This window comes from Simochromis diagramma, unplaced genomic scaffold (genome assembly GCF_900408965.1).
Source record: "Simochromis diagramma unplaced genomic scaffold, fSimDia1.1 OVJJ01000320.1, whole genome shotgun sequence".
Taxonomy (NCBI): domain Eukaryota; kingdom Metazoa; phylum Chordata; class Actinopteri; order Cichliformes; family Cichlidae; genus Simochromis; species Simochromis diagramma.
This window is the reverse complement of record NW_024386773.1, coordinates 4628546-4653835: the sequence shown is the minus strand read 5'-3', so window position 1 is coordinate 4653835 and position 25290 is coordinate 4628546. Positions and strand designations below refer to the sequence as shown.

The 25290-nt window shown below is 38.8% G+C and overlaps 1 protein-coding gene across 11 annotated transcripts in view; it reads left to right on the top strand.

Moving 5' to 3' along the window:
* Positions 1-25290, top strand: part of ptprt (protein tyrosine phosphatase receptor type T) — a 226045-nt gene that overhangs the window by 11039 nt on the left and 189716 nt on the right. For all 11 annotated transcript variants that reach the window (XM_040004228.1, XM_040004222.1, XM_040004204.1 and 8 more), the window contains exon 6: positions 18275-18568. In XM_040004228.1, the coding sequence (XP_039860162.1) occupies positions 18275-18568 (294 nt within the window). The remainder of the gene's footprint in view (positions 1-18274; positions 18569-25290) is intronic.

Below are 25290 nucleotides of genomic sequence, written 5' to 3'. Positions count from 1 at the left end.
CACTGACGCTCTGAACTCCCACTGGGTGTGAACACAACACAACCTTCAATTTATAAAAATAACTGTTGGAAACTATGTTAGACTTCCAAGTGAGGAGTTTTATTCCAAAATGAGATGTCAAACATTTAAAAGGCAGACAAATGCGATGTCAAACATTCACACGAAAATCAATTTCCAAGTTTTCCAAGCAGTTGTTTGCAATAATATTTGCACAAATGATGCCATCTTCTTAAAGCCTTAACTTATCTACATGCACAGTTCATTCTGTAAACAAACCTGACATTCATTTTAGATGGTTTATGCCCTCAAGATATTAGGGAGGCTTTCATAGTTTGACATAGAACACAAGTGTCAGAACAACCAGCTGTAAATACTTATCAAAACAGCATTTCTGTGAAAAATACAACAAGGTAATGCGAATGTCATGACTGTGTTTTTCCACTGATAGTTTGTGAAAATGTGCATTAAATGTACATCAACATGAAATAAAAACACATCAAGAAAGTGAAAGATATTATTAGTTTTTTGCCCAGATAAATAAAATGATGAAAAACTAAATAGAAATAAAACCCAATCACTGTGATTTATGAAGGTCTTATTATTTAGTCAAATTACCTTTAAGCAAGCATGGGAGGAAGTGTATCCAGTAATTCTGGAAAAGGGAAATCAAAATGTAATAGTTATCTCACCAGCTGTCATGGTAATGTGGCCAAATTTGTTTGTGTTTTTTAAAGTCATTACCTGCAAAACCTTTACTCGTGTAATTTGATCTTTTTTTGGCATAAAAACTGATAGATTACTCGAACTTGGATTGCAGAAGAGCTGCACTGCACTGCTGCAGCTCAAGAAAATAAAAAATGGATAACAAATAAATAAAATGTTTATTAGTTTATCATACTTTCATAAGTTTTGTAAAGATGAGCTCCCCGAGGAGAGAGAAAGTGTAAAAAAAAGTGTGCAAAGTTGTTTGTTTGGCTACATTGGGGAGTGTGTAGGTTTCTGTGTGTGTGTGCATGGAATAAGAAGGGAAGCTTAAGCCAGTGTACACTCCGCCTGCCTCTTTAACCAGGTTCTTAGGGCTTGCCTTAGGGTGTGTGTGTCTTTAAGTGTGCGTGTGTCTGTGTGTCTGTGCATGCGTTGTGTTGTGTTGTGTACACTGAGCAGTTTGTCATGTAATTGGTATTCCATGTCCATTTCTCTTTCATGTGCATCTCCTTCTCTCCTTGTGTGTGTGTGTGTGTGTGTTAGTACAAGAGAGTGGACACTTCACACAGAATTTCTGAAGAGAAATATAAGTAATGCATGAACAGGTACGGTGAATAACGGACGAGAAGGACTGCGGGTGAGAAAAGGAACGAATTGGACAGAGAGAGGAAGTAAGAAGAGGGTCAGCAAGGAGTGAGGGAAGCAGGCAGGAGAGGATGCAGTAAAGGTGAAAAGTTGAAATCAGAAACAGGACAGCACAGATGAATGAGTAAAAGAAAAATGTGTTTACAGCAGAGTTCAAAAGAACAAGGGAGAGGACCACAGAAAATGAGGTGAAATGGGGGAAAAGTAAGAAGAAAGTTTGGGCGAATTAAAAGCAAGTAGATTTAATTTATCACTGCAATGATAACTGGAAAAAAAACAGAAACAGTAAAAAAAAACAGAAGTGAGAAGCAAGGAGTAGGGAAGTCAAGCAACTGGTTAGTGTGGAGAAACATGTCCACTAAAGTTGTCCTGCTGTTTTATCTTTGCTAAGCTGACAGATTTTGGATTAATTCTCATTTCATTAAAAACCACTGGAAAATATTTTTGTGAAACTAAGAAGATCAGACCGTCTCCTCATTGCTGTTTCTCAGGTCCTTTCACCTTTTGCCAGCTTATCTCTCCAGCAGCTCATGTTAAGCAAGCAGGTAGAAGTTGACTGTCATCTTTATGGACACTTTGACGGGACGTAGTGTGACGCAATCTCACAAATTCTAGTGAAAAAAGATTCAAATCAAAGGCTGTGTCTGCACTCATGGTCATAATTACTATGAAAAAATAACACATACCACTGAATTGTTTCCCCGGTGACAGCATTATGTGAAACCTTGTCAGATACACTCCATACGACACGAAGACCCATCATAGTCTGTCAGACCAACCGCTGTGGTCTGAGAGGTACTGATAACACAATCTGTCCTTATTTATTCCATTTCCATAGTTTAATATTTTTCTGCAGAAAGTTTCAACAGCATAAAGACAGCGTATGCAAATGTTGAAACTGCGCAATTATTACTTCTGTTGAAATTTAAGAAAGGCATAAAAACATTTGCATAGGGCATGTTCCTCTGTGTGTTTCATAATGCTCCAAATGTTTGCAGTGGGTGAAAACAGATGTTTATACAGGTCTGCAAGACGGGGTTTGGCATTTTCTTGCTGAAATAGACTTCTGGATGGCACCGTGTCACTCCTAAACCCGTATATACCAGCAGCATCAATGTGGTTATCACCAGTATGTCATCCATGGCACTAACACTAACTTTTGCATCAGTCAGTCTCAAGTGAGCTTGAGCATATAAAGGCTGGCAACCTTTCTGGATCTTGTTTATAAATGTTTTATTGTTTGCACGATAGAGCTTTTAACCTCGCCATCTTATGTTCTAAGAGACTAATCTCTCTCTGGGACTTCTCCAGTTGGGGGCATCAATTTCAAAATTAGCTTATATTCTTAGAAAAACAGCCACATTTGATACATTTGTAAGACTGAGTGCAGGATTTTACATTGAAATGAATGTTCAAAACAACTAATCTAACATGTTTACATAGTATCGGTAATGGCAACATTAAACTACCTTAAAGATGGAAACACTGTTCTGTTCCCCGAACACCCCCAAGCTTTCCTCCTGGACCTGCTGCACATTACATGACTACAACTTAATTTGATATGCATGTTATGATGTAAAATTGCTTTTCTCTATTTGATTTTATTAGCATATTTGTACCAGGTAATGTCTTGGTATTTGGTTAAATAATTCCAAATAAATTTGGTCAATACTAAGTCCTGTTTACTATAATTTCACAGTAGTTTTACACTGCACTGCTATGACAGTCATTGCTGACTACTTTAGCTACAGGAGCTGCTATCTGCAGAGGAAAAACAGCTTTTATCAAAAGTAAGTGAAAGCGAGTGGGGCTGTGCCAGGCAGTGGAAACAATGCTAAAACCAGGAGATACTGAGGACAATGGGAGGACAAGTCAGTGGACCGAGTTTACACCAAGTTGATGAGTGAGTCAGAAATTTTCCCTTCAGGTAGAATACATTCACAATAGTGAAAACCCATATTAAATTTGAAGCACACAGGCTGGGCCATCAGAATACAGACATGTATTCTAAATAAATAAAATCTTTGTCTCTTAAATGTTGTCCAACCTACATGAGCAGAAAGGAAACATCATAGTTATGAATTAGATGCTTTTAGGTATGCCTCGGTCTAACAGGTTTGTTTATCTTGCTTGTTCAAAGATTTAAGACAGCACCATTTAAAAATGTGACATCCTTATGAACTTTCTTCTTTTTGGATTGCTGCCTTTTATAACAATGAATTATCTGATATCTTAGTTCACATGACAGGAGCAACAAACAGAGTCCCTTGATATTTCAGCTGCATAGTCTGATAACTGTCATCAGTAAACCCCTGCCTGTTGATCTTTAAATGATAAGGAAAATGAATTGGTGTCTTTGCAGTGTTCTTCAGCTCGCTTAAATTAGAGGTTAGAAGTGACACCAGCTCTTGTGAAATATCTCTGCAATTTGCATAATTACAGTGCTGTTTCAAAGAAAAAAAAGTGTTGGTTGACAAAATTACATCACTTTAAAGAGTGGTGCTCAGTGTTCTAGAAACACTGAACGATGAACCTGGAAATCAGAGATAGAGAAGTTTGAAATACTAAAAAACTATCCAATATAAATTTGTTCCACTCAAAAATCTGCCATGTGGCAGTTATCATTAACACTTGGCAAATTCTGTTGATCTTATCATATCTGAATTATGCTAATCTGTGCGCATGTGAGTGTGTACGTGTGTCTTATCTTTGCTATGTGAGATGAACTGAGATGAAGTTCAAGGAGCTGCGAAATGGACCTGCAGTGTATTACTGATAAGACAACAATTTACAAGGAGATTAAGCAAAAAGAGAAAAAAAAAAAAACTAATATGGGGAAAGACAGAAAAGAAAATTGTCTTTTCAAACTTTCACATTGTTCAAAACATATCCTTTAACAACATATTCAGATTTTTGTAAATAAAAGACAACTCCAGCTTATTTAATAGCTACTTGATAAAGTTCATTTTTGAGGATTTTATTCTGCATGGATTATTAAAAGGAAAGAAAACCCATATAAACGGGCCAGATAGAGGGAGAGGAAGCAGTTCATGGACAAAAGAAAAGAAAAGTCTGTTATCATCTTGACTGTCATTACTCCTTCTTGCTCCACTGTTGAAATGGGAGAAAAACAGATTTTGGCAGACTGACTGTCATTTTTGGTGCAACAGATTTTTCCATCTTTTCCGCCATTGGGGTGATATATTTTCTCTCCTCTGGTGGGCTGAAGCCTAATATCACTCAGTCTTTCACCCACTGCACGCGCACACACACACACACACACACACACACGTTTGCAATCTTATAATCTTTCACTTTCCAAGAACATGGCTGAGTTGCAGTCAAAAGTACTTTTAGATTTGCCACAAACGATAAATCTAAAAGAAAATACACACTCAGAAAAACTATATTAACAGCATCACAACTATAACCTCTAACTGAGACAGGTCAAAATTTCATGATGGCTGGGGGTGCTTTGTTGCTGCACTCTGGTTAAACTGGTAATGAAATGTTCCTGCTTTTATTATCACTCATGTCAAAAATGATTTAAAAAGAATAACTAATAGTAATAAAAGTAGGGATTGTCTCTCCCACATTATAAAAATTTTAATACCCATATGTATGTTGTATCTAGACAGTGGTCAAGTCAAGTCAAGTTGGCTTTATTGTCACTTCAACCATATACAGTTAGTACACAGTGAAGCGAAACAACGTTCCTCCAGGACCAAGGTGCTACATGCAACATAAATTTACAACATAAATTAACAGAAAACACTAAACTAGCTAAGTAAGAGGCCTAGTTAGCTGGCTAGCAGTAGCAGAAATAATAAAATTGCAAAAACAATAGTGTTTAAGATGGAATAATGATAGCTACAAAGTAAATTTAAAAAAAAAAATCAAAAACTATTTTTAACTCTAATTAACATATAGCTTAGTTTTCATTGGTTGGTCAGTGAAAGATTCTTGCTGTAAGAGTAAAGAAAATAACAGGATGCAAACAGTCAAAAGATAATCTGTGTTCTTCGTTCAATCTTTATTTATGTGCAACACTTAAAAAACATTGGTTTGTCCACTGACACTTTAAACAACCTGTGATTACATTCAATCTGAGGTCCACTTAATCTGTAAAATGTGTGAAGTCACAGTTTTTTGGTTTTGTAGGAAGGCTGGTTAATACTTATGTAAATAACATATATGTGGTAATTACCTGTTGCATCAAACCTCTACAGGTAAAGATTGTATATGCTTCGTTTTGGCTGCCAAATAGGTTCATTTTACATATATATATATATATATATATATATATATATATATATATATATATATATATATATATGCACGCCTGGTTATATAGCTCGTCATATTGCAGCCACAGAAATTCTTTTGTCCATGAAACCATAAAGCTGCACTTTCTTTTTGCCTTATAGTCTGATTTGTCATAACTTTTCCGTTTTGTGGTAAGCTTTTCTTTGGCTGTCACTTCTTCACCCTGACCTGTCTTATTTGGCTCAGCAGAACTAAAATATAAATCCTGCTGCTTTTACACACACACACACACACACACACACACACACACACACACACATATAAGCTCAGCGATTCTCTGCGTGATCAACCTCTCATATGTTTAAGCTTGCTGCCGGAGATTTCACTTGTCATGTTTGCATAGTAAGCTAACGATTGATAAGATGATGTCAGAGGAATTTGTGCGCAAATTATCATCACTCACCAATCAGTACTGTCGCTCTCTATACACAGTTCACACGATTGCAAAGTGAAAGCAAAAAACAAGCGCAAATTCAAACGCGATTTCAATATGTCACATATTGACAGTGGCTCACCGATGCCAATGACATAATTACCCAGCTACATTTCCGAAAGAATGCAAAAGCATTGACATATATTTTTCCTTCCTACAATAGCCCAACGGGCAGGGCAGAGATAGATTTTGGTAACCCGACTGGAAAAATCGCTAGCCCCGGGACGTCGGGCTAGCGATTTTGCAAGCCCTGTGTTACAGGCATGGCCCTTTAAGGATGAAGCCTGATGGGAAATGTATTCGGGATGTGTGTAGCGGGACTGCCTGGTGTGTGTGTGAAGAGAGAGAGCGGAGAAGGGGAGAAGGCGGAAAAGTAACGGTTAGCTACAGAAGAGACGAAAAGAAAATAAATAAAAGGAATATAATAACTCCCTCGACAGCCAGCGTTGTGTCGGCGATGCTCGTTGTGAGTAAACTGTTTCAGCCCACTGTACGCGGTGTTCGTGCCTTAGAGAAGAAATAAAGTTCGGTGAAGCAGTTTCCTACGCCTCCTTCGATCTTTTTGCTAGCGGAGTTGACCTGTATAGTAAGCTGTTGCCGGCTATGAGTCAGTTACGGAACCTTCAAGTAACTGCCAGAGGTTTCCTTACTACGGTTCGGGGCCGCGGATCTGGCGCGGTAACACCTGTATCTGATTGAGGAATCACTCATCTTTGGAAAAGAGAGTTTATTACAGAGAAATGGCTCTTTCCAAAATAAAAGCTATACTATACGCTTCTTCTGGGCTATATTCTCAGCAGCATATTGTAGCGGGTCAGGGCTGTTCGGGGTTCTGTTTGTACAGTTATGTTTTGTTTATGTTGCCATAGTGACGGGTGACGCCCTCTCGCTGCGACGGTGTGTCCTTCCGGGGTCAGAGGGCGCCCTGTGTGTTGTTGTTGCTGTGCGGTTGCCGCGCTGAGCAGTTAGCTAGCGGCAGTGTTTTTCTGCAGATGTCAATAAACGGCTGTGCTCCCTGGCTAGCTCACGGGAAGCAAGACCAAACGACACCTCCGTCTCCTCGTTGTCTGAGCTCGCCACATTGGTGTCAGAAGTGGGATGATGGTGGCAGCCCATGTTCTGACCCGAGTGACTTTTCCCCCGCCGGTGTTCTAGATCAACTGGCGTTTAGATCAACTGGCGTTGGTCGAACATCTGTGTGGCAGTCTTGCGTTTCAGTAGCTGCTACCGACAAACCAGCAAAAAAAAAAAAAAAACGCCAAATGTGTCACCTGTGACACTTGTGAGGTTATCTCAAACACACTCTGTCAGTCTTGATGCTGCTGAACAACAAAATGTTTAAAAATGTGGCGAGTTTACCTGGTGATATCCAGAGGTGTGGACTCGAGTCACATGACTTGGACTCGAGTCATTAATTTTATGACTTTAGACTTGACTTGAAAAAATGTTCTAAGACTTGTGACTTGACTTGGACTTTTACACCAATGACCTGGGACTTGAATTGGACTTGAACCGGTTTACTTGAAAAGACTTGATATTTTACCCCAAATATAAAATTTAACATGCATATTATATAGAGATTGAAAATGTGACGTCATTCACGGGTAGAACCGCAAAGGATTCTGGGAACTCGTGGCAAGCGGTACTAGCGCACGCAGGCTTTCAATTGAAATCAGTTATACAGCGATAAAAAGAAACACAAAAATGTCAAGAAGCTGTTGTATTATTAACTGCAATAGCCGGTCGCATGACAGCCACGGGAAGCCGACGGGTAAAGAGATCGGTTGTTATCGGATTACGTCGTTGAAGAGAAATTGTTCAGCCATGTTTCCGAAGTAACAAAGACGCGACGGATGGCCTGGATTGCAGCCATTCAAAGATCAAATATAACGTCCCAGAACACTCCAGCTCACAGGTTAGTCTGCTCCAAGCATTTACACGAAGGTCAGTGTTTTTTAGTAGTTAATACGTCATTTTCATAACATAATTAGTGATATAGGTTACAAGCAAGTCTGGCGCTGAACAGAAAATGTCACGCTATGCTCCTTTGTTTATTGTGCATAAATAGTGAATTGTCCTGACACAATATTGCGTTTCGCTTCTGTTATTATGGTGCATTGACAAAAACATATACTTTTATTCACAGGATAAAACAGGTTTTTTGTATCACTAATTGCCCAGTGCGATTACAGCATACAATATTATTGTCACTGCTACATTTCTGTGATGAACCAGAAATTATTTCCACTGCTAATTAATTACCGTTGAGCTCAAAGGTCCTATTAATAAACAGTTAAGGAATGTGTATTTATGACGACGATTTGTGAGACTGGTAAACTTATGATACGTACGATGGTCTTTACTTTCTACACGGTGCATTTCAAGGTCCTGCACCCATCCGTCGGTAAACTGTACCTGGGCTTGTTGCAGTGACCTGAAGTTACTAAACTTCATGAGTGTATGCACTCACTCCAAGAACCGTATGATTATAAATATGCATATAAATATGCTAAGATGAGATAGCTGACTTCATCTAACTAGCAAATGTTGTCCAGGCTACGTTGGTGATGCAGTTTTTTTTAAATGTGTATGATATTTTTGTCATGCGATTTTAAAGCTGGTCCTACAACCGCATCCAAGAATAACATGCAGCTTATCTCAGAACTGTCGGTGAAAATTATTCTTGGAGCTAAGTTTAATTGAGCTGCATTTTAAAGAGGTGCAATTTCACAATTTGTGTATATTTTCTACGTTCACTATTTTGTCATGTGTTGAGAAAAACACAGATTTAAAAATTACATGGTCTAATATTTACATTTAGCATATAACTGCAACATTATTTTTTCGTTTTTTGTTTTTTTTTTAAAGACTCGAAAGGACTTGAAATTCAAAGTTTCAGACTTGTGACTTGACTCGGACTTTTACACCAGTGACTTGAGACTCGACTCTGACTTGCCTGACATTACTTGAGACTTGACTTGAGACTTGAGGATAAAGACTTGAGACTTACTTGAGACTTGCAAAACAATGACTTGGTCCCACCTCTGGTGATATCCTCACGCGCGACGCGATCGCGAAACAGCAAACAATTAACACCACGCCGATGTTGTTCACAGGACAGCAAGAGTAAACGATCGGAGACTCTTGTCGTCGTTATCGTTCCCCTCGCACGGTTTATTTCTCCGGTTTCAGCGTTTTTGCTTCACAACTAAAGCGAGCAGTTTACTTTGTGTGCACTAACATGGACTCGAGTCAACCAGCGCCACCTCTGGCCAAGTGCCACAGCCTACAGCCAGAACAACTTGTGACACACATCTGCACCACGTTTGAATTCGTTACATGCACAACACATTTGTACCTTTCAATTGTGTCTGTGCGTCATGCAAATAAACCTTTGAAAAGAATGAAATGATATCATATATTCCTTATTGGCCTACATTTGTACAAAATTCCAAATTATATACACAAAGTCATAGAAATCACCACTCCAATTGGCCATCATGATTTTAATATTCTCTTTTCCCATAACAATGAAATACACCTTGGACAAATATGACACATCAACATTTCATTAGTGTTGTCACATCACATCCTGTAAGCATCGTCTGTCTGTCCTTTCTCTGGAAATTAATATTTCCAGCCAATATAGGCAATCCATCAACATGGCTGGAGAGTTGGTAGTTATATACAGTCTGTATAAGTGTGGTTAATCCAATGAAGATTTGTAAGGAGACGGCAGTTACTGTGAATTCACAGCAGTTACACAGTGATTAGTAATAAACAGCCAGTGAGAGTGAGTGGATTTAAGAAAGTCAGTGACTCAGGTGTGTCGCTTGGTTTGTCATCTGTTTGTGAGACTGGAGGAGACGTAGAAATCTTTTGTTTTAAATCTTAGTTAGGAAGATTCCTGTTTTAAAACAAGCACTTTTTGTGAGAAATGCAAGAAGTACATCTGCAGAAAGCACACAGTTACATTCTGTCCATCATGTGGACAAAATTGAAAATGTTGAGCATTGAAAAGCTGAGAACATTGGGCAAGTTCAAAAGAAATGTGTTTGTAAGACCGAAAAACCAAATTGTTCCTAAAATAGTTATGGAAAGTCTAACTGTTGTATGTCTGTGTTCTACATGTTTATCTGATGGGAAATAAAGTTGCTATTGTTTTATTGCAGTTTTTTGACAATTCTGAGTGGATTTACACAGTACGGATCTAAATGACCGCAACAAAATCAATGCCAATTGTTTGTTCTTCAACATAATACAAGGGTTAATTTCCAAAACTTGCTTATGATCTTCAATTTGTAGCAGATCCACTATCACACAGCAGCTGGAGCAGTTTCAAATGGAGGTCAGTCCACTGCGGCCACCTGTGGCCAAATACCATAGACTACTACTAGATTAACTTGTGACACATCTGCACCTGCTGCTATGATCACATTGAGTAGAGGCTGAGTGGCTGCACTAACCCCTGGTACATCCAAATCTACCCACAAACATGTTGAAAGATGCAATCCCGGCAATGTGGATCATCAACACTAAAAACATCAGTAAGCAAAGACAACAGGGACCACTTTTTTCTGTTTATTTAGCACCCACAACATTTGTAGTCGCCTTCTGCACAGGGGAAGTCCACACACGCTGTGTGGTACCACTTTCCACAGAAGGTGCATTCAGTCTGCAAGATTGAATGAGATTGTCAGAGTCATTGTCTGACTGTTTATTACTAATCACCTGCTGTACATTCACAGTAACTGCCATCTCCTTACAAATGTTTATTAGATTAACCACACTTATACAGACTGTATATAACAACCAACTCTAAAATGTTTGTTCGCAGAGAAAAGACACAGACAGACTACACTAACGACATGTGATGTTACAACACTAGTGAAATAATAGTGTGATTTCATTCTTTTCAAAGGTTTATTTGCATTACGCACAAACAGACACAATTGAAAGGTACAAATGTGTTGTGCATGTAACGAATTCAAACGTGGTGCAGATGTGTGTCACAAGTTGATCTGGCTGTAGGCTGTGGCACTTGGCCAGAGGTGGCGCTGGTTGACTCGAGTCCATGTTAGTGCACAAAGTAAACTGCTCGCTTTAGTTGTGCAGCAAAAACGCTGAAACCGGAGAAATAAAACGTGCCAGGGGAACGATAACGACGACAAGAGTCTTTGGATCGTTTAATCTTGCTGTCCTGTGAACAACATCGGCGTGGTGTTAATTGTTTGCTGTTTCGTGATCGCGTCGCGCGTGAGGATATCACCAGGTAAACTCGCCACATTTTTAAACATTTTGTTGTTCAACAGCATCAAGACTGACAGAGTGTGTTTGAGATAACCTCACAAGTGTCACAGGTGACACATTTGGCGGGTTTTTTTTTTGCTGGTTTGTCGGTAGCAGCTACTGAAACGCAAGACTGCCACACAGATGTTCGACCAACGCCAGTTGATCTAAACGCCAGTAGATCTAAACGCCAGTAGATCTGGAACACCGGTCGTGACCGGCCGGTGCGCCAAAAGAAGGCACCTGGACATTTGCAGGACTTTGTGTGGGGCAATGGGGTCGTCGGGGACGACTGACCCCTTAGGTGGGGGGCTATGTAGCGGGTCAGGGCTGTTCGGGGTTCTGTTTGTACAGTTATGTTTTGTTTATGTTGCCATAGTGACGGGTGACGCCTTCTCGCTGCGACGGTGTGTCCTTCCGGGGTCAGAGGGCGCTCTGTGTGTTGTTGGTGCTGTGCGGTTGCCGCGCTGAGCAGTTAGCTAGCGGCAGTGTTCTTCTGCAGATGTCAATAAACGGCTGTGCTCCCTGGCTAGCTCACGGGAAGCAAGACCAAACGATACCTCCGTCTCCTCCTTGTCTGAGCTCGCCACAATATTAAACATATCAGGTCCCCATAAGGAGAATCATGTGCTAACGGCTGTCTAAATGACTCGGGTAAAGTTTGTAGCATGCATGCTTGTTGTTTTTGTCTGCTTCCACTTGTCTTTGCACTAGGATGATGTCGGCGTAAATGTGCAGTCATATTCGTTGTGTTCCCACTAGTGCTGTCAGCGTTAATCTCGTTGAAATGACGTTAACGCCACAACGCGGCAAATCTCCGTTAACGAGCTACCCCTGCGTGGGGCTAGACGGCCAACACGTTAACGAGGTAACTGCGCTAACACACTAGTTCCCACCCATGTAATTGAGCATTGCGTGGCACATCCAACATACTGTTTTACTTTAGTCCATGACGCGCTTACCTTCAGGGTCATATGTCACATGAAAACCAAAATAATTCCAAACGCCAGATCTGAATGAGGGTGGGGGAGATTCAATTTGCCATGTTGCAAGGAGAGCTTAACTTCTGTCTGGCTAGCTTGCCCTGCGCTCTTCCTTCTGACGATGCTGTCTGTGTTGAACGCTCAGTGGATCTGCGCTCGACAGTGCAGCCTAGGCGGAGTAGTCGAATGCAGATTCACTGAGCGCTTCAACACAGACAGCATCGTCAGAAGGAAAGTTGATAAAATAAATTACAAATGTTGTATTGTTCGATACATATGCGTACCGAACCGAAAGCACTGTATCGAACGGTTCAATATCGATACAAGTATCGTTGCACCCCTAATATATATATATATATATATACACGTGTTGAAATGGGAGGGCAGAAAGTGAGCATTTATGTCATTGTCATGCAGGTGCATATGCTGTTTCATGACTGTGGTGCATACAAATGGAAACTTAATGTGTCTTTTTTTTCCTACCTAGCTAAAAGGGTAAAGACCACTATGGACATGAACAAATGTCTACAGTTTTCTCCTTTTATGAAATGTTCACTCAAAGTTTCTCAAAGATTTTTTTTTTTTTTTTGCTACCAGCTGGTGTGTCAAAAATTCATCTACTGAAAAATTCAATTTTCAGATTATTTTTCTAAATATCCATTAGTTAAAAGACAAGTAGGGCTAGTATATATGTGTAATCTTTTAATCTCTCTCTTAAAATTAGAAAATAGAAACTATGTAGGCTTTTGATTTTCTGAATACCCATTGGACATTTTGAGAAAGTCTAGTCTAAATGACCTTGAGGTCTTAATAATGGAGAGAAACTACTATAGACAGAAAAATCTCTACAATGCAAACACACACACAGAAACAGCCAATGCTTTTTGGTGTGCACACTAATAAAAACTACAATAAGTAAAGAAAACTTAGCACACGCAAGGACATTTTTTTTTCCCACTGTACAAAGAACATTACTTAAGTTCTTTTGTTTTTAGCTTATTTGTCTTGACCCAGACACATCATGAGCCTTCTTTAAACACCATGCTGGGATTGTAATACAGTGTAGTAAAAAGTAGATCCATATACTTTGTTCCCGCAGGGTGTAGTAACATGAGGCACGATGAGTCTTCAGACAACAAGACTCCAGAATACAAAAGATAAAACCTTTTGGGGCTGCGAGTGCTGCAAAAACATAGACATAAATACTTACACAGTGGTCTTTATGGGCCCAGAGTTACGCGCTGTTTGCCCGCTGTATCCCAATTTCTGCTTGTTATTACTACAGTAGGTATGTGGCTTCTGCAGAGGCATAACAGAGCTCTGCAGGAAGAGCTCAGTGGAAACGGCCTATTCTCTCCTCTTGTTTATATTCGTATCTAACTTTCAGTAGATGAAAAGCATTTTTAACCATTTAGCATACAGTTTGTAGTGTTTGTGAAACATGTAGGAGAGAATCTGACTCATAAAAACACCTGAAAAGCTGTTATTACAATTATTTGTTTACAAATCAGTTTCAGTGAGCTTTCTGCATTTTTCAAATATCAAGATTTGGTTGTAAGATTAACTTTTTGGTAACTTAACCTGCAGGAAATAATAATAATAATAATAAAAAAAGATTCCGTCAGGTTACATATGCTGTTAGTTTCTCTATGTATTTTTGAGTCTTGTAGGCATTCAGAGTGCCTTAGACACGTTCTGTTTCCCGTATGAATGACAGAATTATTGTTGGCTGCTGCATTTTTTTTACTTTGTAATGCAATGTTTTATGTCTTGGGAGTTTTTTAAAAGGCTAAAACGATGAATGTGAAAAGCAAAGCAGATATGCAAATATAATTTGTGCAGGTTTAGAGAAGTCATTTAACTAACAAGAGCTACATTTGAAGTCTGTTGTAACACAATTTTAACAAGGGCCTGTCTGCCAATCATAAAAAAAACTCAATGTCAAAAATTTCTTCAGAGTACTGATTGCACAAGAGTGATTTTCAGCTCACTGGTGCAGCATTTGTCCTGCTACTTTTTTAAAGCATTGTTCACTCTCACCATTCACCTCAACATTCATTCCTTGTGTTTCTTTCCTCACTTTCTCTCTTTTTTACTTTTCATTTAAATATATGATAAAATCTCTCACCAGTCGTGGTTTGCGGTTCTACCTATATGCTCCCTGTCTCCCTTACTCTCAAAAAACCTTTCTGCTTTCTTCTGCCCTCCACTCGCCCTCCTATCACAGTTCATTAACATCACTGTTTGAAGTCAAGTTTGAAGGCTAAAGCTGTTGATTAGCGATCAGAATATGTTTGTAGTTTTTCTTATTCATTAGAGATCCCCGCATATGCTTGCAATACATAGTCTACATGTACTGAAATGCTTGTGTGTGCTTCTTACAAGTTATTGCGTTTGTATCTCCGGTTTATCATTCAGTTCCAGTTGCGGTATGTGTAAGTACAGTCATGTATTTGTTTGTATTTACATGCAGGCCCATGCTTTGTTTTGTGTGGGTGCATTTGCATGCATATGTACAAGAGGTACTAGAGTCAATTTTTTATCAGCAAACGTCTGTGTCTGAGTTTCTGAAAATGTGTGTTCGCTCCATATCATCGTGGGTACCAGGTTGCATGTCACCGGGTGGCCTCTGTAACTCTCTGCTGCAAATGAGCTGGCAGAGGGAGAAATGGAGAGATGGTGGGTGAAAACAGAAGGAGCAGGGAGTGATTGATTGATTTTGCCTTTCTTCCAGTGGAGTAACATCAGGAGAAGTTGTTGAATATAAATGATGTTAATGAACAGTTAAGTCTGTGTTAAAGCACTTGTAGCAAAGGTTGACAAGCTTCTTTTAGAGGTAGTTGTCAGTGATTTGGCGTGTTTACCTTATTTAGTGCAATACTCCCAAAAATTTTCACATTATTTGTCTAGCCTTTCAAGTAGATGAGACCATTTTCCTACTGTGAGTTACGCTTAAAAATGTTCTGGGAAAAGTAACATCCAGTTTTGTATGACTACTGCAACTGGACACAGCTGTAGTACCTTGAACGTTACCTATACTTCCTCACTATATTTTCTAGCTAGAAAAAGCTTGTCCACATCATTGTTTTACATGACCTGTTGATAAAAAGGCAATATCCTAAAAACAGAACTGATAGATTAGTAAGAAAGCCAAGAGGAAATAAAACTAACTAGCCAGCAAGGGCAGCTTAAACTGACTGATGACTTCTCATTCTGGAGCCCATTTTTTATCGTACTGAACTAACTAACCTAGAAACCAATTTTCACTGCACCATATGTTATAATGCTGACATCAAGGGGCAGAGAGATAATGCTTGTGATCAGACAAAAATCAGACAGACTTTAGACACAGATAGTGTTTTTCTTGAAAAAATGTTGGGTGGCTGTTTCAGACCATTTGGTAACCAAAATTCAGGCAGTCAAATGACACTGGATGAGAAAAGGAAACATGCATTTGGTTACTTCATTACAATAATGTGATGACTATTTCTTACTTTGCAAAAGATGGTTTGAATGGGCCTCTATTGTTTGCAGAAACATCATCAATGGCACATTTTCCCTTCATATTGAGACCAGTTTTGAGTGGGGGAAATGACATTTAAACTGTGTTCATTGGACAAAAGACTGTAACAAAACTCTTATGTATTTTTTGGGATTTATACAGTAGTGATGATTGGTTTTATTTCACTGTATCACTATTTTGTGAAGGAAAATATAATTTTTTTTTATCCCAAGAAACAAAGTTTCTGTTTGCTAAGAAGGGAAATATTTTGACAGAAGCATATGCATTCAAATACATGCAAAGCACACTAAACCTCTCTTAGGCATACACAGAGATGCTTATTGTCTGTCACTCTCTCCTACACTCACAAATGCACACACACACAGACTCAGACACACACACTTAGCCTCCATATAGTTGAGATGGATGAGTATGCAGTAACTGACAGTTGATTCATCGGCCCCACAGCCACCATACATATTCTAATGCAGCCTTGAGGAAAGTAAAAAACTTGGAGAGGGAAATCAGGACTTTTGCTTTTAGACTGCAGGAGTAAAGGGACCATTATTCTTACCCAGCATAACAGAGCTGTCAACTGACGAAGCACCTGCCATGGCAAAGAGATTCATTCTCAGAGACCACAAACTTCAATCTTTAAATGACTCTTTTAGTTGCAAGTGTTTTCAGAAGATTACTGTGTAGCGTAAGGAAGCTTCATTTTGAAAAGACCTTTAATTGGTTGGTCCTCTATTTGCACGTGTGTGTTTCTGAGCATCATTGCCTCCATCTTAATAATCATTGATCAACTTTCAAGCCGGTCCATGTGTAGATGCCTCAAAGATTCTGTGTCACAACAAAGCTCCAGGAAACTGATTTTTATTTTTATTGTTTTACCTAAAAGAATATTACAGTGTGATTATGACTCACATTTTAAGGACACAAGAAGTTAATTCACACTTGGACATCATTCTCTTGTTTCTAGTGCAGCTCAGGCACATCATATCCTTCTGTTAAAAAGTGGGTCATGACCGCTGTTCAAGGTGCTGATATAGAGGTCTTCCAAGAAGTGGGAGCTGCCCATACTAATTACCATAGTTCATAATGATGAACAGAATTCTCACCGGCACTGTCTGAGGGCCAGTAAAAAATACTCCATTTAATTTCCATGCCATTGTTTCCATCTGCTCCTGTTGCTCTTTAACTGAGCCAGTTGTTGAGTCACACTACTGTGCCTTCACATTTTGTTTTGAAAGTTAATATTACTATGTAATTTGTCTTTCTAAAATAATTAAATTTCCAGTAGATTGCATATACCTAATGTCTTCTTCCTGAAAACAGAAGATCATTTACGTGGTCTCATACTCACCATGTATTACACATTCATATGTGATAGTGGGGAGTATGAAAAGTCCCTTGTGGCATTGGTGTTTAGCAGCACTTTAGCACTTTATATGCTTTTAGTGAAAGTCGTTTTGTCAAATATTTAAATTTCCCCATTATATATAGTATTTTCCAAGTAAAGCAAGTGGTCTGCTTTTAGTTAGACTTCTTTTCATATGGGTTAGAACTTTTCTTGCCTGTGTCATTTCAGAGGTTACTTTCATTTTGAAAAGATATTGCCTATAAAATGTGAACTTGGTTTGGACAAGAAGAAAAAAAAAAGGAAAGAGCAATAAAACTTCATGCTTTTAGGCTTGACAGATGCCATTATTTCAAAGTAGCTGTCAGCAGTGTGTCAACAAAGTGATGGATTAATGCTACAAGTAAAGAATTTGACATCTCAAATGTCTCCTTTAGCTTTAATGGTATCTTTTTTCACTGCAAAAGGTAAAGTGCACGTTAGCAGCAGAGTAATTCTTAAATACTACATTAAAAGTTGATGGATTTGTACACTTAAAGGTACAACATGTGTCTGTGAAAGGATGTGAGAAGTTGAGTCTCAGATAATGGATGGATGGATGATGGATGGATGGATGGATGGATGGACCAAATAGTCTGTAGTTGCTACTGAAGTGTGAAAAAAGTACTTGCCTATATAATGAAAATATAAGTCTTAGATTGTTATTTCTGAAAATTACACCTCAAACCCAAAGAGAAGATTGGAGACATTCAGTTTTTTTTGTACTAAATACTGGAACACAGCTGGAATTCTTGGCAGCAGTAAATCCTGTAATTCTGCATTACCAATGATAAGGCAGCTGCAGATATAGTTAAAGTGAAAAGAAAGTGATGTATTTTTTTCCTGTTTGCTGTGTGACTTATCAGGGACTGTGTAATTTTTCAGGGACAAAACCTTTTATTGATGTATTCAGAAGAATATTTATTGATTATTTTATTTAAAAAAGAGAAAGATTTTACACTTAAATAAACATTTTTGTCTTTATTTCACAGCTCCACCCACTCCCATTGCACCTCCTGAGCTTCTTTCTGTTGGTGCTACTTACCTTTGGATCAAACCCAATGCCAACAGCATCATTGGTGATGGGCCAATAATCCTGAAGGAAGTGGAGTACCGGACCACTTCAGGGAACTGGGTAGAGACCCATGTGGTTGACTCCCCTACATATAAACTGTGGCATCTGGACCCAGATGTAGAATATGAGATCAAGGTCCTGCTTTCCAGACCTGGAGAGGGAGGAACAGGACCCCCAGGTCCACCACTGGTAACCAGGACCAAATGTGCGGGTAAGTAAGCACTTGTTTTTTTCTTTGTTATTGCTTTAATTATTTGTTTAATTATTTTCCCATTTATGTTGCCTTTTTACCTATTTCTCAATTATTTTTAAAAATTTAGATTTCATTTAGAAATCTCTCTTTGCAGTTGCTTGATCCTGTTTTGTCTTATTTCTGTTGGACAACTGTACTGTGATCCACTGATATACTCAGCTCATTAATCCTTGGGTAGCACTAATATAATAAGAATGATTTACTATGGTCTGAATATGGTGACAGCATGATTTGGAGCCAGAGAGGTAAAGAAGGCTGATGAGAAAGATAACAAAGAAAGGAAAAAATGAGGAAAAAAGTGTTTCCTTTTACGTCTTCTTGGGAAGAGAACGCAAATCAAAGCTGATGATAATTGACATGTTAAGAAGAAGCCCCAGAGATGAAGAAATGTTGGAGTGCATAGTTTGCAGGGAAGAAGGTAGGAGAGGTTAGGTGGGGGCAATCATGGCCAATAATGAGTATCCCAGCGGGGGTGTAAGGACGCAATAAGTGGCAGTTCATTTGATAAAATGACAGCCCATCAGATCTCTGATGGCCTCTTATGTGTGTGTAGGTGTGTGTCAGTGTGTATGTGTTAAGTGTGTTCTTACTTAACAAGTAGGAAGCCATCATTCTCCATTCCAGCATTCTCTATGGACTTCTCTGTGTTTGCATTTTGCCATGCAACTAATTGTCTTTGTTCTATCTTGGCCTTTTGACCTTTTTTTTTTGCTTTCACTGTACTACTTTAGTCTCCTGATTTTCTGACGCTATTCTTGCTTCCCACTCGCTTTCGTTCTTAAATTCATTTTCCCACCTCTAACTTTTTTCTGTCCTTTTCATTTCCTTTTCTCTGCAATGTTTTCCACTCTTTTGTCCTGACTTCATTTCCTTCTTGTCTTCCTTTCTCCCACTTTAGAGTTTTTTCACCCTTTCTCCTTTTTCATCACTTGGGTTTTACTTTATGGTGTCGTGTTTATTTGAACTCTTCTTCCCTTCTGTCCTTTAATGTTTACTTCTTCTGTTTTTGACACTTTCCCCTTTTATTCACGCCTCCCCCTTTCTTCTCTGCCATGTCCTTCGTCCTTCTGCCATTCTGTCTCAGTTGTTTTTCTCAAGGGCTTCATTTTATGAGAATTAGAGAGAACAAGACAAAATGATGATGAAGAGTGAGAGGAGATCAAAAAGATGAAGGTGTTATTCTGTAAAGACAGTGGGTTCGATCTGGATCTAACCTTGCATTCAAAGAGGGGAGAGAGAGAGAAAGAGAAAATGCTTTAATAATGCTTCTACTTTTTTTTGATGGAATATACATAGCTAGTGTGTGTGCCTTGGGGCATTCGTTGTTTATGCTACAAGTTCTGTCAAAACTTTGGAGCATTAACTTGGCAGATGCTTAAATTTAATTGGAATGGGAATTTCGTGTATTTGCGGTTGCTGTGTTATGTGTGAGTGAGAACGTGTGAACTCTACTGTGTGCATATCTTTCTGTGTTTGTGTGTGTGAGTATGTCTGCGTTGTGTACATGCTTGTGTGTCTACCACAATGTGTTTGTGTTTGTGCATTTGTGGTCTTCGGTCCACCCCATGTTTTTTCTTTTTTTCTTAACTCTGTGGTAATCAGCAGGTGAAAATTATGTGTTAACACTACAGTCTCTGTTTTGGTCTCTCTCCCTGCTTCCTTGCTTTATCTATCTCTCACTTTCAATCTCTCACTCTTACTTTCTGTCTCCCATATTGAAACACAAGTAGCTGGTGAGGCGCTGGGGTCTTATGGGCCCTACGCATAAATGTTTTCTCATAAAGATCTCATTGTGCAAACCTGCTAGCTAAATAGCTTACTAGCTTGTGTAATATGAGCCTTACCAAGTTTTTAAACGAGGCATAGACCTTACCTTCTATCCTTCTATCTACAGAGAAAATGCTTATTCAACGTAGCATCCAGATTTTTTCAGGTTTGTGAATCCACAGCTACAATACTCAGTGATGATGCAGTGAGATGACTTTGCTAATATTAAATTCCAGTTTGAAGAGTGCTTTTACAAATTGATATATACAGCAGATGCCAGTTTGCACAATTACTAGTAAAAATGTTAACTCTTTCTTTTGCTTTTGGATGTTGTAATAAATAAAATTCTCTACCTATACCAGTTAGAAAATGCACAACAGACAATGTTTATGAACGTTTTTACACAGCCAGAGTGAAATTTACTCATCTAGTGGAAGAACAATTAGAAACAGCATAAGTTGCAATGAAATACACCAAAATGAATCTTCTAATTTTAAAGTGAGTTTCACATGGTTGAAGTAGCGGCATAACAACAGCATGGCTGCAGTGGCTCCAGACATGCTCCCAATAGTATGGGACAAGTTTGACTATCGTATGGAGGGGGACACAAGTTTTGTGTAAAATTTTATTTTCAGAAGATATTTTAAAATTTACCACAAGCTTCTATGTCTATTACTTAAAAAAACAAAAAACTATGGCCTTTTGAATTCGGATGATTCTTTTTGATACACCCTGTTTTGTTCTCCTGTATTATATCTTTTTTTCTAGCTGTTTATAGATTCTTATGTCACATGGCTATAAAATTAGTTCACATAGCTGCTCTAAATATGGGAGAAATAAATCTCCCTGAGGGACCAGGGGGCAAAGCAGTGAATGTTTACAATGTTTAAGTCCACCTATAATCTGGCTCTTTGAAATATCTTTGAAAAGAAAAAAATGAATGCATTAGTTTATGTTATAGTTCCTTATTTCATTCTAGGAACATATCACTCAGCAGTAAGAGTTGCTTGCGGATGTAATTATTTGGACAATAATGAGGTTCTGTGGCACAGAGGGATATAATATATGGACTTTGAAGTGAGTATTTGTTTTATTGACTTTTGTTGACAATAAGAACTGTAGAAAATGATTATTATTATTATTTTGCTTCTCTTTCCCTTTTAGCATCCTTTACAAATCCATATCTACACGTCTAATAGATCTGTATTCTTTCTTTGCCTTGGAGTACATCATCACACAGGTTACCTGAATTTCCTGGTCTCTACTGTGTTTATTCTTGTGCCCACAACGAGACACCCTCAGCCCACCTATCGTCTACATACACACACATACACACCTGTCCTGTCTCAAACTTCCTGGTATGCACATCTGAAGCTCTCTGCCCTTTCGCAGACATGCCACATACACACTCTTCAAATTTTTATTTTGCTCAGACAAAACTTCAGATTGAACAGAGGCTCAAATCTCAGAACAGTTTGTCTGTGTGTACTTGCAGTGCATTTAGAAGTAGCCACTTGTTTTTAGCAGGTGTACAGCTGCGAGGTGAAAAGGGATAACTATTTCTCACGTAGGAATAAGATGAGGCACAAGAGGAATTGGAGACAGTGAGATAGGATTAGGTGGAAAAATGTTGCGTGTGAAATAAAAATAGCTGCAGTGAGACAGTGGGAAATCAACAAAGCGGGGGGGGGGACAACAGAAACTAGAAAATGTGCTAAAGGATGAGAAGAGAGGGTGAGAGAAAAAAAGAGTTAAAGAAAGAAAACAAGAAAAAAAGGATAATAAAAAAAAATATGGAGCACAGAAGAAATGGAGTGGAGGAGAAGAAAGAGACAGAAGAAGGATGCAGTATAAGGGAAAGAGAAGCCAGTGACGTGAAGTGAAATGGAACAGAGCCGGTGGTCACTCTTTTTGTGTTTGTGTGGAAAGCATAGTGGAAAGGAACATGTGTTTCTGGGCTAGTGGCGCAATGTTTAGCTGTCACAACCATTCATGGGGTGCTCCATGTGTGCTCATTTGTGTGTGTTGTGCGTGACAGGATTGAAACAGGCAGGCAAGACAGATGTTCAAGAACCTGCTGGCTGCTGGAATGCGTGTGTGTTTGTCGCCACACCTCCTGTGTTCACCTTTCTCTTCTTGTTATCATCTACAGCCATTCAAATTAGGATTCACCAACAGACCTAATAATCACTTTAAAGTCATTCTCCTGGCATTTATTACACACCTTCAAAATCATGTCTTTTCATTAAAATTATATATTTTTGATTTTCCCATCACCATTAAAATTCTTCCTTCATGGTTTCAAATGGCTTATGGGTGATTACACTTTTGTATTATTTGTGCAACCTCTCTACCTGCAGCCTGCCCCCCACTCTTCCTCTGCATCTCTAAATGGAGACACAGTGCTGGTCCACGCAACCCAGTTATTTAACTGGTAAATCAGAGGGCAATGGGAAAGGGTTTAGTTGAACTTTTAATTAAGAAGTAGATGTGGATTACAGAAAAGAGGTGCTATAGGAGATGAGTTGTTTAAGGATGTTTGGAGAGTATGTTGCGATTCTATGAACATTATAGCCCTGGGATTGCTTGGTGACCTGTTTGTTGTGTATCTTGCCTCTTCCCCTTTAAAAGCCGGGATAGTTAAAAACAAAGAGATTTGATCCCTGAAGCAACTGATCACTCCATAAGTGCAGTAGATAATGTTATTCTGTTTCAGTTTTCAGTAAAATACCAAATGGGAATTATTAGAATCAAATAGGGTGAAGCTATTTATTGCACAGATGTTGCTACACAGATGGACTATTCCATAACAGTTATACCAGTGCAGATAAAGAAAACTGCTAACAATGAAAATACTAACTACCAATATTTCTCACATAAGCAAGTAGGAAAAGGAGCAGAATGGAGAAAAAACTGGAGGGCAACTTGAAAAACTGTCATAGACTCATAAAATTATGTCGAAGTTCCTGCAAAAACTACCCAAACACGACTCAGTAAAGTGACTCACTATTAACTGACAATCTGACAGGTTATGCATGTTAAGTTAAGCCATATATAGGCGATGTCAGTGGAAAACAAAAGACTGTCAGACCAGAAACCTTAAATAATTCAGAAAGAAATGACAAGGCAAACACACACACGCGCACACAAATATATATACATACATATAATTTGGACCAGCTGGCATCACATTTTAGCCCGATGGGTACCCTTTAGCTTCATTTCACCAGTCTTCATAGCTTCAGGGTCTAAGCCCAATAAAACAGCAAGTGAAAATGAAAACAGAAAGCATGTGAAAGCATAACTAATTAAAAGTGAACAGCAAGTGAAAGTAAAAATAATGAGCGAGTTACAAAAAAGTAGACCAAATACAAAGACGAAGCTCCTTTTTATGCACACTTATGGCTCTTTCCAGTAAAAGCATTTCCTTTGTCCAACTAGTATTGCTTGAACTTGTGCATCATGGCACCAACAGCAAAGAGCACTGTGTCTGACATGCTAGCGACTTTGACAAAACTGCAGCGTTTGATACCCTGGGAAGGAGAACCGGCTGGGTTCAGTGAGGACATGGCCTTGATCATGATTGATTTCACTGTGCACTCTCCTCTACAACTTCTCCTCTCTTTCCTCTTTTTTTCTTGGTCCTATTCCCCCATCTTCCTTATCATCATTCTTTATACATTTCAGGGCTTTCAAATGGTTCCTCAACTTTTTCCATTTGAATAATTTGTTTTTATGCCTATAAATATATACCTTTTTCAATAAACCAAACTCAGAAAAAGAGATGTTTCCTCACTCCTGCAATGCTCTCTATAAGTGTGTATGACCTTCATAGTTTTGTGCTCTTGATCTGATTTCAAAATGAGCCTCTATCATTTCATTTCATCCCTGTTGATCTTTCTTACTTAAGTCAGTGACACTGCTTAGCTGCAGAGAGCCTGTCAACACACACAAACACACTCCTGACATTTTCTCTTCCCCTTACTCGTCGTTCATCTTTGTATCTCTGTCCTTTTCCCTCTCCTTTATCCTTCCCTGATCCTCTGTCTTCTTGCCTCTACTCTTGCTTGAAATTCAAAGTTCCCAAGCATAAAATGTGAATATTGGCTGTGATCCTTGTCTCTATAAATATCAGCTTTTAACTTAAACATTACCTCTTCAAAGTGTAAGTGTATCCTCCTGTAGTCCCTTAGTTATAAATTAATATTTTTTTATGTGCGGCGATAATGTAAGTGTTGGCTAATTTGTTACCCAATAAAGACTTTTTATTCACCTACGGTCTTTAAATCTTCCCTTAGTATATTTTCTTTGCCTTTTACTCCCATACAATTTCCTTTCCGCGTCTCTTCTTTATAGAAGGCAGGTGCTAATGTGAATGTTGGCTAATATGCAGCACTCTATAAAGACTCAATTCATCTGAGGTTATATACTGCATCTGAGCATCTTCTTTCCTTTCCCTCTCTTGGCCGTTTCTTATAAAGTAGATCTTTATGTGAAGGATGGTAATGTGAGTGTTGGCTAATGTGTTACTCCATAAAAATGGATTTTTAATTCACCTGCTGGGTATATACTGATTTGGCTGACACCACTGCTCTATCGTTTTGCCGAGCCAAGCAGTATAGATGCAGTTAAGGGAGTGCATCCGTTTTACATCAAACATTACCAGAATGAAACAGTTCAGAGCTCAGATTTTTGCAGGTGCACTGGTATTGAATCAAAGCCTGGATCCATATTTTTTGTGAAATAAGCACATTGTGCTGAAAAGGAAATGGAATGTCACAAATGTACGCTGCTCTTTTCAGCTACCGGTTGATGAGCTGTAGCCCTCAGTCAGAAGTGGATGTCATCAGAAGGTTCCTAGTGGCTGCCAAATCACTGGACATCTGCATGGACCTTTCAGCTAGTCTCCTCTC